Source organism: Nipponia nippon, unplaced genomic scaffold (genome assembly GCF_047370975.1).
Source record: "Nipponia nippon isolate SJK-2023a ecotype South Korea unplaced genomic scaffold, ASM4737097v1 scaffold_55, whole genome shotgun sequence".
NCBI classification, from domain to species: domain Eukaryota; kingdom Metazoa; phylum Chordata; class Aves; order Pelecaniformes; family Threskiornithidae; genus Nipponia; species Nipponia nippon.
The window spans coordinates 56,892-68,647 of NW_028262375.1; the positions used below are offsets into that span (position 1 = coordinate 56,892).

At 74.4% G+C, this 11,756-nt stretch overlaps 1 protein-coding gene and 2 non-coding genes across 6 annotated transcripts; all 3 read right to left on the minus strand.

Annotated features, from left to right (window-relative positions):
- Positions 1–4,310: 4,310 nt before the first annotated feature.
- On the minus strand, positions 4,311–4,501 carry LOC148051744 (U2 spliceosomal RNA). Its single transcript, XR_015699463.1, has one exon. It is a non-coding gene; the product is annotated as a U2 spliceosomal RNA (small nuclear RNA).
- A 2,095-nt stretch (positions 4,502–6,596) lies between these two features.
- On the minus strand, positions 6,597–6,787 carry LOC148051745 (U2 spliceosomal RNA). The gene has a single exon (XR_015699464.1). It is a non-coding gene; the product is annotated as a U2 spliceosomal RNA (small nuclear RNA).
- A 601-nt stretch (positions 6,788–7,388) lies between these two features.
- Positions 7,389–11,699, minus strand: TUT1 (terminal uridylyl transferase 1, U6 snRNA-specific). 4 transcript variants are annotated; one of them, XM_087735293.1, is made up of 9 exons: positions 11,323–11,697; positions 11,037–11,227; positions 10,748–10,951; positions 9,927–10,041; positions 9,492–9,831; positions 9,051–9,160; positions 8,855–8,977; positions 8,688–8,780; positions 7,494–8,613 (listed from the first exon to the last, which is right to left on the minus strand). In XM_087735293.1, exons 1-9 carry the CDS (start codon positions 11,555–11,557, stop codon positions 7,523–7,525), a joined length of 2,502 nt encoding a protein of 833 aa, XP_087591419.1. In that variant the 5' UTR covers positions 11,558–11,697; the 3' UTR covers positions 7,494–7,522. The 4 variants fall into 4 exon arrangements, with proteins under 4 accessions (XP_087591418.1, XP_087591417.1, XP_087591419.1 ...); XM_087735292.1 differs by having other exon boundaries at positions 7,389–8,613; positions 8,688–8,906; positions 10,748–11,227; positions 11,323–11,399; positions 11,430–11,699; XM_087735294.1 differs by lacking the exon at positions 10,748–10,951.
- Positions 11,700–11,756: the final 57 nt, after the last annotated feature.

Sequence of the window (11,756 nt, forward strand, 5' to 3'; positions counted from 1 at the left end):
CAGCCCCCCGCCGCGGGGGCTCCCGGCGGCCCCTTCGGCCCCCAGCAGCCCTTATTTGAATAACCGCGCCCTATTCGCCGTCGCCCGCCGCCCTGCACGCCACGCCCCCTCGCCCCCTCGCCGCCGCGCTGAGCGCCCCTCATTGGCGGTCGCCACGCCCCTCCGCTGGTAATCCCTCGCAAACCCCGCCCCCTCGTTTGCATGCCCCGCCCCGGACGGCCCCCAGCCCCGGGCCCGGACGCTCCGAAGCCGCCGGGACGCGGCCCGGGACCGCCCGCTCCCGCCGGCGCTGCGGGACTTCGCGCCGCACCGGGGCCGGGAGGCCCTCGCCTCTCCCGCTCCGCCGACAGCTTCTGGCGGAGCCCGGCCCGGGAGCGCGGCGGGGAACCGGGCCCCGGGGGCTGGAACCGAGCCCCGACGGAGCCCCGGGGAGGGAACCGAGGGGGCGAACCGAGCCTCGGGCGGGGAGAACCGGGCATCGGCAGAGCTCCGGGAAGGGAATCGAGCCCCAGAGCGGAACCGAGCCCCGACGGAACCCCGGGGGGGGAACCGAGCCCCGGGGGGGGAACCGAGCCCCGGGGGGGGAACCGAGGGCGGGAACCGGGCCCCGACGGAGCCTCGGGCCGGGGGGAACCGAGCCCCGGGGGCGGGAACCGGGCATCGGCAGAGCCCCGGGAAGGGAACCGAGCCCCAGAGCGGAACCGAGTCCCGACGGAACCCCGGGGAGGGAACCAAGGGGGGGAACCGGGCCCCGGGGGGAACCGAGCCCCGACGGAGCCCCGGGGGGGAACCGGGCATCGGCAGAGCCCCGGGAAGGGAACCGAGCCCCAGAGCGGAATCGAGCCCCGACGGAGCCCCAGGGAGGGAACCGGGCCCCGGGGAGGGAACCGAGGGGGCGAACCGAGCCCCGGGGGGGACGGGACGGGACGGGACACGGAGCCCCGGGCGTGGAAAACCGAGCCCCGGAGGGGAAGCGAAGGGGGAACCGAGTCTCGGCGGGGGGAAACCGGGCCGCAGGGGGGAACCGAGCCCCGGCGGAGCCCCGGGGAGGGGAACCGAGGGGGGAACCGGGCCCCGGCGGAGCCTCGGGCCGGGGGAACCGAGCCCTGGGAGGGGGAACCGGGCATCGGCAGAGCCCCGGGAAGGGAACCGAGTCCCAGAGCGGAACCGAGCCCCGACGGAGCCTCGGGCCGGGGGGAACCGAGCCCTGGGGGGGGAACCGAGGGGCGAACCGAGCCCCGGGGGGGGAGCCGGGGGAGGGACGGGACACGGAGCCCCGGGCGTGGAAAACCGAGCCCCGGAGGGGAAGCGAAGGGGGGGAACCGAGTCTCGGCGGGGGGAAACCGGGCCGCAGGGGGGAACCGAGCCCCGGCGGAGCCCCGGGGAGGGAACCGAGGGGGGGAACCGGGCCCCGGCGGGGCCTCGGGCCGGGGGGGGCCGAGGCCTGGGGGGGGTGACCCGGGCCTCGGCAGACCCCCGGGAAGGGAACCGAGCCCCAGAGCTGACCCGAGCCCCGACGGAGCCCCAGGGAGGGAATCGGGCCCCGGGGAGGGAACCGAGGGGGGGAACCGGGCCCCAGTGGGGGGAAACCGGGCCGCAGGGGGGAACCGAGCCCCGGAGAGGGAACCGAGGGCGGGAACCGGGCCCCGGCGGAGCCTCGGGCCGGGGGAACCGAGCACTGGGGGGGGGGGAACCGGGCACGGGCAGAGCCCCGGGAAGGGAACCGACCCCCAGAGCGGAACCGAGCCCCGACGGAACCCCGGGGGGGGAACCGAGCCCCGGGGGGGGAACCGAGGGCGGGAACCGGGCCCCGACGGAGCCTCGGGCCGGGGGGAACCGAGCCCCGGGGGCGGGAACCGGGCATCGACAGAGCCCCGGGAAGGGAACCGAGCCCCAGAGCGGAACCGAGTCCCGACGGAACCCCGGGGAGGGAACCAAGGGGGGGAACCGGGCCCCGGGGGGGGGAACCGAGCCCCGACGGAGCCCCGGGGGGGAACCGGGCATCGGCAGAGCCCCGGGAAGGGAACCGAGCCCCAGAGCGGAATCGAGCCCCGACGGAGCCCCAGGGAGGGAACCGGGCCCCGGGGAGGGAACCGAGGGGCGAACCGAGCCCCGGGGGGGGGACGGGACGGGACGGGACACGGAGCCCCGGGCGTGGAAAACCGAGCCCCGGAGGGGAAGCGAAGGGGGGGAACCGAGTCTCGGCGGGGGGAAACCGGGCCGCAGGGGGGAACCGAGCCCCGGCGGAGCCCCGGGGAGGGAACCGAGGGGGGGAACCGGGCCCCGGCGGAGCCTCGGGCCGGGGGGAACCGAGCCCTGGGAGGGGGAACCGGGCATCGGCAGAGCCCCGGGAAGGGAACCGAGTCCCAGAGCGGAACCGAGCCCCGACGGAGCCTCGGGCCGGGGGGAACCGAGCCCTGGGGGGGGAACCGAGGGGGCGAACCGAGCCCCGGGGGGAACCGGGGGAGGGACGGGACACGGAGCCCCGGGCGTGGAAAACCGAGCCCCGGAGGGGAAGCGAAGGGGGGGAACCGAGTCTCGGCGGGGGGAAACCGGGCCGCAGGGGGGAACCGAGCCCCGGCGGAGCCCCGGGGAGGGAACCGAGGGGGGGAACCGGGCCCCGGCGGAGCCTCGGGCCGGGGGGAGCCGAGCCCTGGGGGGGTGAACCGGGCATCGGCAGAGCCCCGGGAAGGGAACCGAGCCCCAGAGCTGAACCGAGCCCCGACGGAGCCCCAGGGAGGGAATCGGGCCCCGGGGAGGGAACCGAGGGGGGGAACCGGGCCCCAGTGGGGGGAAACCGGGCCGCAGGGGGGAACCGAGCCCCGGAGAGGGAACCGAGGGCGGGAACCGGGCCCCGGTGGAGCCTCGGGCCAGGGGGAACCGAGCCCCGGGGGCGGGAACCGGGCATCGGCAGAGCCCCGGGAAGGGAACCGAGCCCCAGAGCGGAACCGAGTCCCGACGGAACCCCGGGGAGGGAACCAAGGGGGGGAACGGGGCCCCGGGGGGGGAACCGAGCCCCGACGGAGCCCCGGGGGGGGAACCGGGCATCGGCAGAGCCCCGGGAAGGGAACCGAGCCCCAGAGCGGAATCGAGCCCCGACGGAGCCCCAGGGAGGGAACCGGGCCCCGGGGAGGGAACCGAGGGGGCGAACCGAGCCCCGGGGGGGGACGGGACGGGACGGGACACGGAGCCCCGGGCGTGGAAAACCGAGCCCCGGAGGGGAAGCGAAGGGGGGGAACCGAGTCTCGGCGGGGGGAAACCGGGCCGCAGGGGGGAACCGAGCCCCGGCGGAGCCCCGGGGAGGGAACCGAGGGGGAACCGGGCCCCGGCGGAGCCTCGGGCCGGGGGAACCGAGCCCTGGGAGGGGGAACCGGGCATCGGCAGAGCCCCGGGAAGGGAACCGAGTCCCAGAGCGGAACCGAGCCCCGACGGAGCCTCGGGCCGGGGGGAACCGAGCCCTGGGGGGGAACCGAGGGGGCGAACCGAGCCCCGGGGGGAACCGGGGGAGGGACGGGACACGGAGCCCCGGGCGTGGAAAACCGAGCCCCGGAGGGGAAGCGAAGGGGGGGAACCGAGTCTCGGCGGGGGAAACCGGGCCGCAGGGGGGAACCGAGCCCCGGCGGAGCCCCGGGGAGGGAACCGAGGGGGGAACCGGGCCCCGGCGGAGCCTCGGGCCGGGGGGAGCCGAGCCCTGGGGGGGTGAACCGGGCATCGGCAGAGCCCCGGGAAGGGAACCGAGCCCCAGAGCTGAACCGAGCCCCGACGGAGCCCCAGGGAGGGAATCGGGCCCCGGGGAGGGAACCGAGGGGGGGAACCGGGCCCCAGTGGGGGGAAACCGGGCCGCAGGGGGGAACCGAGCCCCGGAGAGGGAACCGAGGGCGGGAACCGGGCCCCGGCGGAGCCTCGGGCCGGGGGGAACCGAGCACTGGGGGGGGGAACCGGGCATCGGCAGAGCCCCGGGAAGGGAACCGAGCCCCAGAGCGGAACCGAGCCCCGACGGAGCCCCAGGGAGGGAACCGAAGGGGGAGAACCGAGTCTCGGCGGGGGAAACCGGGCCGCAGGGGGGAACGGAGCCCCAGCGGAGCCCCGGGGAGGGAACCAAGCCCCGGCGGAGCCCGGGGGCCGCAGCGCGGCGCGGCGCGGCGCGGCCGGGGGCTGCCCTCGGCGGGAGCGGGGCGGCGCGGAGCCGCCGGGCACGGCCCAGCCCCGGCGGACGAAGCGCAGGCAGCCGCGGGGCCCCCGCGCCCCTGCAGCGGGACCCCAGCCTCCCCCCATCTCTGTCCTTCACCGCCACAAGGCGCCCCCCGACGGGGACGGGCACCGCTCCCGGAGGCACTGCAACACCGGGGCGATGCCAGGAGCGGACGGAGCAAGCCCCGCACCCGGCTCCCGCGTCCAAAAATCCGCTTAATACAAAGTCCTCTGCGCGAGGACCTATCAGCTATTAAACTGATAAGAACAGATACTACACTTGATCTTAGCCAAAAGGCCGAGAAGCGATGCCCCGACCCGCCCCGACCACCGACCCCACCCGCAACCACACGCTCCCACCTCACGGCGGCTCCCCCCCGCACCGCACCGCACCGCACCGCACCGCCCCGCACCGCGCCCCGCTCCCCGCGCCGCCCCCGCCCCGCACCGGGCTCCGCCGACGCCGACCCCCGCCCCGCCCCGCCCCGCAGCCCCCCGCCGCGGGGGCTCCCGGCGGCCCCTTCGGCCCCCAGCAGCCCTTATTTGAATAACCGCGCCCTATTCGCCGTCGCCCGCCGCCCTGCACGCCACGCCCCCTCGCCCCCTCGCCGCCGCGCTGAGCGCCCCTCATTGGCGGTCGCCACGCCCCTCCGCTGGTAATCCCTCGCAAACCCCGCCCCCTCGTTTGCATGCCCCGCCCCGGACGGCCCCCAGCCCCGGGCCCGGACGCTCCGAAGCCGCCGGGACGCGGCCCGGGACCGCCCGCTCCCGCCGGCGCTGCGGGACTTCGCGCCGCACCGGGGCCGGGAGGCCCTCGCCTCTCCCGCTCCGCCGACAGCTTCTGGCGGAGCCCGGCCCGGGAGCGCGGCGGGGAACCGGGCCCCGGGGGCTGGAACCGAGCCCCGACGGAGCCCCGGGGAGGGAACCGAGGGGGCGAACCGGGCCCCGGGGAGGGAACCGAGGGGGCGAACCGAGCCTCGGGCGGGGAGAACCGGGCATCGGCAGAGCTCCGGGAAGGGAATCGAGCCCCAGAGCGGAACCGAGCCCCGACGGAACCCCGGGGAGGGAACCAAGGGGGGGAACCGGGCCCCGGGGGGGGAACCGAGCCCCGACGGAGCCCCGGGGGGGGAACCGGGCATCGGCAGAGCCCCGGGAAGGGAACCGAGCCCCAGAGCGGAATCGAGCCCCGACGGAGCCCCAGGGAGGGAACCGGGCCCCGGGGAGGGAACCGAGGGGGCGAACCGAGCCCCGGGGGGGAACCGGGGGAGGGACGGGACACGGAGCCCCGGGCGTGGAAAACCGAGCCCCGGAGGGGAAGCGAAGGGGGGGAACCGAGTCTCGGCGGGGGGAAACCGGGCCGCAGGGGGAACCGAGCCCCGGCGGAGCCCCGGGGAGGGAACCGAGGGGGGGAACCGGGCCCCGGCGGAGCCTCGGGCCGGGGGGAACCGAGCCCTGGGAGGGGGAACCGGGCATCGGCAGAGCCCCGGGAAGGGAACCGAGTCCCAGAGCGGAACCGAGCCCCGACGGAGCCTCGGGCCGGGGGGAACCGAGCCCTGGGGGGGGGACCGAGGGGGCGAACCGAGCCCCGGGGGGGAACCGGGGGAGGGACGGGACACGGAGCCCCGGGCGTGGAAAACCGAGCCCCGGAGGGGAAGCGAAGGGGGGGAACCGAGTCTCGGCGGGGGGAAACCGGGCCGCAGGGGGGAACCGAGCCCCGGCGGAGCCCCGGGGAGGGAACCGAGGGGGGAACCGGGCCCCGGCGGAGCCTCGGGCCGGGGGAGCCGAGCCCTGGGGGGTGAACCGGGCATCGGCAGAGCCCCGGGAAGGGAACCGAGCCCCAGAGCTGAACCGAGCCCCGACGGAGCCCCAGGGAGGGAATCGGGCCCCGGGGAGGGAACCGAGGGGGGGAACCGGGCCCCAGCGGGGGGAAACCGGGCCGCAGGGGGAACCGAGCCCCGGAGAGGGAACCGAGGGCGGGAACCGGGCCCCGGCGGAGCCTCGGGCCGGGGGGAACCGAGCACTGGGGGGGGGAACCGGGCATCGGCAGAGCCCCGGGAAGGGAACCGAGCCCCAGAGCGGAACCGAGCCCCGACGGAGCCCCAGGGAGGGAACCGAAGGGGGAGAACCGAGTCTCGGCGGGGGAAACCGGGCCGCAGGGGGGAACGGAGCCCCAGCGGAGCCCCGGGGAGGGAACCAAGCCCCGGCGGAGCCCGGGGGCCGCAGCGCGGCGCGGCGCGGCGCGGCCGGGGGCTGCCCTCGGCGGGAGCGGGGCGGCGCGGAGCCGCCGGGCACGGCCCAGCCCCGGCGGACGAAGCGCAGGCAGCCGCGGGGCCCCCGCGCCCCTGCAGCGGGACCCCAGCCTCCCCCCATCTCTGTCCTTCACCGCCACAAGGCGCCCCCCGACGGGGACGGGCACCGCTCCCGGAGGCACTGCAACACCGGGGCGATGCCAGGAGCGGACGGAGCAAGCCCCGCACCCGGCTCCCGCGTCCAAAAATCCGCTTAATACAAAGTCCTCTGCGCGAGGACCTATCAGCTATTAAACTGATAAGAACAGATACTACACTTGATCTTAGCCAAAAGGCCGAGAAGCGATGCCCCGACCCGCCCCGACCACCGACCCCACCCGCAACCACACGCTCCCACCTCACGGCGGCTCCCCCCCGCACCGCACCGCACCGCACCGCACCGCACCGCGCCCCGCTCCCCGCGCCGCCCCCGCCCCCACCGGGCTCCGCCGACGCCGACCCCCGCCCCGCCCCGCAGCCCCCCGCCGCGGGGGCTCCCGGCGGCCCCTGCGATGCCTGATTTGCATAGCTCCGCCCCCAAAGCCAACCCTCCTCCGTAAGCCCCGCCCCTCGCCCTTTCCCCGCCCCGACCACAGCCACGGAGGGCACCAATTCTTCCCTTTCCCTTATTAAAAATTGTCGGAGAATCCGGAAAACTCCCCAAACGCAAGGCCACGCGCAGCCGCTCAGCCGGCAGCGTCCTGCATCTCGCTGTTGCGGAGGCGTCTGGCCCATTTCCAAAGAAAAAAAAAAAAAAAAAAAAAAGGAAAAAAAGACGTAAAGCTCTTCAAATCCTTTACGTCCTCGGAGTCCCCGGATTCTCCAACACAATAAGGAAAATTTAAGAAATAAAAACCTCGCACGGGTGAAGCGCTGAAGGTGTTTTCTCGTTTCTAACTCGCCGCCGCTCGATGTTTTCCTGAGCTAAGCATCCCTTTCCTTTTTTCTCCCCAAAAATCCCACCCCGGACGCATCAGGACGCCTCTCCCGCAGGAGAACCCACGCAGGACGCGGTTGCAAAACACAACTTTTACTGCAAAAACTCAGGATGGAGAAATCCCCCCGCTCTCCCCTCCGTTCTGGGGTTCGGGGCCCCCCGCGGGGCCCTGGCCCAGACGCCGCCGCACCGCGGCGGGCAGAAAACTCCGCAAAAAGTGGTAAAAGTCCTGGAAAAGCGGCCCGGGGGGGGCTGGGACCAGGCGCAGCAGCACCCGCCGCGTCCCGGCCGCCCGGGCGCCAGCCTCGAAGCGCAGCAGTGGCTCCAGCGGCCGCCCGGCATCGTCCTGGCGGACGATGGCCTCCGACACCTTCTGCTCCAGCTCCAACGAGTCGCCCTCCGGCTCCTCGGGGCCATCCCCGTGCTGCAGCTGCCGGCGGACGCGGCGTCGGCCCGTCCACACGCGGTGCCAGACGGCGCAGCTCCAGTTCGCCGTCTCCTCGGGGACGTTCGTCCGCGGCTTCTTGCCGCCGGGGAGCGCGGTGCCGTTTGTCGCCTCGGGCAGGCGACGCTTGGAGCCCGCTGACGGCGGCTCCACCGAAGCCGGTTCCTCCGCATCCGATCCCGCGGGCAGCTCCTCGGACGGCACCGAGTGCCCCGGGAGCCGGGAATCCTCGCCGGGAGCCCTCGCTGGCTTCCCCGCGGCGCAGCTGCACTTGAGGACGTCCCTCAGCACAAAGGCGATGGCGGCGCAGACCTCCCAAAACCAGGGACCGCGACCACCAGGCTCCTGGCAGAGCTGCTGGGAGCTGCCGGCGGCGTCCAAGGGAATGGAGATGAGGAAAGCGCCGGCGCTCGCCGCTCCCGGCTCCACCGCGCCCGGCTGGAAGAGCCGCGTCAGCCCCCAGGCCCGGCCCTTGCTGGATTTCTGGCGATACTGCAGGCTGCGGCAATACTTGGCCGCGTCGCGGCAGCAGCGGCCGAAGCGCGACGCCGTTTTCTCGTTGACGTTGGCTGCCACGTTGTGGCTCAGCTCGAAGGGGTCCTGAAGGTTGAGGGGCCCCAGTTTCAGCCCCTCGCTGGCCTCGGGGGCGGCGGGAGGCGGCAGCGGCAGCGCCCGGCCCTCCCGCAGTGAGATCACCTGCCCCGGGAAGTCGAAATCCCCAAAAACGTGGAAGAAATCGGCCAGCAGCGAGCCTGCGGGAGCGAGCGAGCGGTGAGGGCGGCGCCGGGATCCCGGGATCGCCCCCGATCCCTCACCCGGCACTCACCGGGATTCTCGGTGTTGGTGCTGGGCTCCAGCGCCGCCGCATCCCGGGGGAAGCTGCAGTCCCATCCACCCACGACGGCGTGATCCTCGTCCACTGCAGCAGAGCGGCCCTGAGAGGAGGCCACGCGTAAAAGGGGACAGAGGGACGGACGGACGGACGGACCCTACCTGCCAAGTCACGCAGCCGGGCGACGGTGGGCAGCACGGGGGGGCTGCGCGTCTGCAGGAAAAACAGCACCAGCAGCGTCAGGGCGTAGTTGTTGAGGAGGGGTCCGCCCCCGGAGGGGTTTCCTGGGGGAAGATGGCGTCAGAGCCGCGCCGCGGCCGCCGAACCGAGCGGGACCGCGCCGCCGCCCGCCCTCACCTGCCAGGCCCTGTTGCTTGGCCCAGAGCCGCACCGCGTAGACCAGCGGCCGCACGCGTTTGTCCGCCTCGGCGCAAAGCCGGAGGAAGCGCGTGTTGAGGAGCGCCAGCCTGCGGGGACGGAGGCGTCGCGGGTTAGAAAATGGGTTAGAAATCCCAGAAAAGGGGCAAAACGCAGAAAAGGGGCAAAACGCCTCAGAAAAGGGGTTAAAAACCCCCGGAAAAGGGGCAATACGCCTCAGAAAATGGGTTCAAACCCCGTGGAAAAGGGGCAAAAGCCCCTCGGAAAGGGGCTAAACACCCCTGTGTGAAAAGGGGCTAAAAAAAACATGGAAAGGGGCTGAAACCCCTCAGAAAACGGGTTAAAAACACCAGAAAAAGGGCAAAACCCCTCCGGTCTCACCGGCGCGGAGAGACCCCCCCCAGTCCCGTGCCCCCAGACCTGTTGTCGACGGAGACGTCGCCCGCCAGCCCCGATTGCTTGTGGCAGAACTTGACGACGGGGCGGCGGGCGGTGGGCACGGCCCGGACGCGGCGCACGCCCGGCACGCAGCGCCGCAGCACGGCAGCCACCAGCTCCAGCACCTCCGCTGCCGGCGTCGCCGTCAAGTCGATGTCGCTCAGGATGGAATCCTCCGCGCCGGAGCCGGTGCCGGCGCTGGGAATGTCTCGCGTCGATGCCTGCAGGGATTTGGTCGGCTCCAGGTCCAGGAGCAGATCCAGATCGCAGCCGCGGGTATCGAAGCCGTTGACGGAGGAGCCAAAGGGGACGACAGCGCAGCCTGGGCGGGGAGAGACGGATGCGTGCGTGCGAGGGATGCGGCGGCGGCCGCGTCGCGTGCTCGCAGGAGGGACGCGGTCGCGGGAGGGGACTCACCGGGGAAGAATTCGGTGAAGACCTCCTGGAAGAGCGTGACCAGGAGGTGCCGGACGCGCCGCTCGGCCTCGCTCAGCTCCAGCAGCCCCACCAGCTGCGACATCTGGGTGTCCACCTGCGGGGACCGGAGTCACCGGCAGTGCATCGTCCCCCGAGTCCCGGGGAGAGCCCCGGGACCCCCCCCAACCCCCCGAGACCCTCCCAAACCTCTCCCCCCAAACCCCTGGGACCCCTCCCCAAGCCCCTGGGAGAGCCCCATGACACCCCACCCCTAGGACCCCTCCAGAGCTCCAGGACCCCTCCTCAAACCCCCAGGACCCCCTTAGAGCCCCTGGAGAGCCCCAGGACACAGCCCCCCCCCACAAATCCTCAGGATCCCTCCAGAGCCCCAGGACCCCCCAGACCCCCTGGAGAGCACCAGGACACCCCCCCCCCCCCAAACCCCCAGGACCCCTCCCCCAAGCCCTCGGGACCTCCCCAAACCCCCAGGACCCCTCCAGAGCCCCAGGAGAGCCCCAGGAACCCCCCCCCAAACCTCTCCAGAGCCCCAGGATCTCTCCCCATGCCCCCAGGACCCCCAGACCCCCGGGAGAGCACTGGGACACCCCCCCCAAACCCCCAGGACCCCTCCCCAAGCCCCCGGGACCCCCCAAACCCCCAGGACCCCTCCCCAAGCCCCCGGGACCCTCCCCAAACCCCCAGGACCCCTCCCCAAGCCCCCGGGACCCCTCCCCCAAGCCCCCGGGACCCCCCCCAAACCCCCAGGACCCCTCCCCAAGCCCCCGGAACCCCCCCAAACCCCCAGGAGAGCCCCTGCTCACATCCGCGGCCTGGCAAAGCGCCTGCTCCAGCCGCCCCGGGCCGAGGGGCTCCCGGCGGGGGCTGCGCCCGGGGGGGCCGTAGGCAAAAACCTTCTGCTCGCGGGGACGGACGCGGAGGCGGTGCCCGGCCAGGCCGTGCTGGGGCTCCGCCAGCGCCCGCTCCCGGCCCGCGGCATCCCGCAGCTCCACGATGGCGTAGGCGCCCTGACGGGGGGGGACACACGCGCGCACACACGCCGTCAGCCCCCAGCCCGGTGCCCCCGGCCCGGTGCCCCCCGTTCTCCCTCACCTTCTCCTTGTCCATCACGACCGCCGCCACGTCCCCGAAGGCCCCGAAGTACGCGGCGAGCTCCTCGGCCGAGGTGCCGCGGGCGAAGCCGCTGACGAAGAGGCTCCGCTGCTCCTGCGCCCGCCGCTCGGCCCGCAGGCTCCGCAGCCGCCGGTGCTTCTTCCCCCGCAGATGCTCCACCAGGCTCGGCCCTACCGGGGGAGGGGAGGAAAGCGGCGTTAACCGGTACCCCGGAGCTTCCACCCCATCCCCGCCAACGGAGCCGCCCCGCCCCCCCCGCACTCACGGTTGGCGGCGGAGACCTGGCAGAGGCGGCAGCGGAACCCGCCCCGCGGTAGCGCTTCCACGTCGGGGTCCGCCAGCGGGTCGGGCACCGGCTCCGTGCTCGGGTCGGGGTCGGGCACCGGCTCCGTGCTCGGGTCGGGGTCGGGAACCGGGCCGGGGACCGCCTCCACGGCTGGGCCGGGCCCGGGGCCTACGTCCATGGCTGGGCCGGCGTCAGAGCCGGGGCCTGCGTCCATGGCCGGGCCCGGTACCGGTGCCCTCCCTCCCCACACCACCACCAGCGTCCTCCCGCTCCCGTTTCCCCCGGCGAACTTCCGCCGGAAGTGGTCCGTCCTCCTATCTTCCCTACAGAATTTCCGCCAGAACCTGTCCGCCCCCCCCCGCTTCCCCCCGGAAACGCGACCCGCCGGAAGTGTTCCGCCAGGAGCTCCCCCC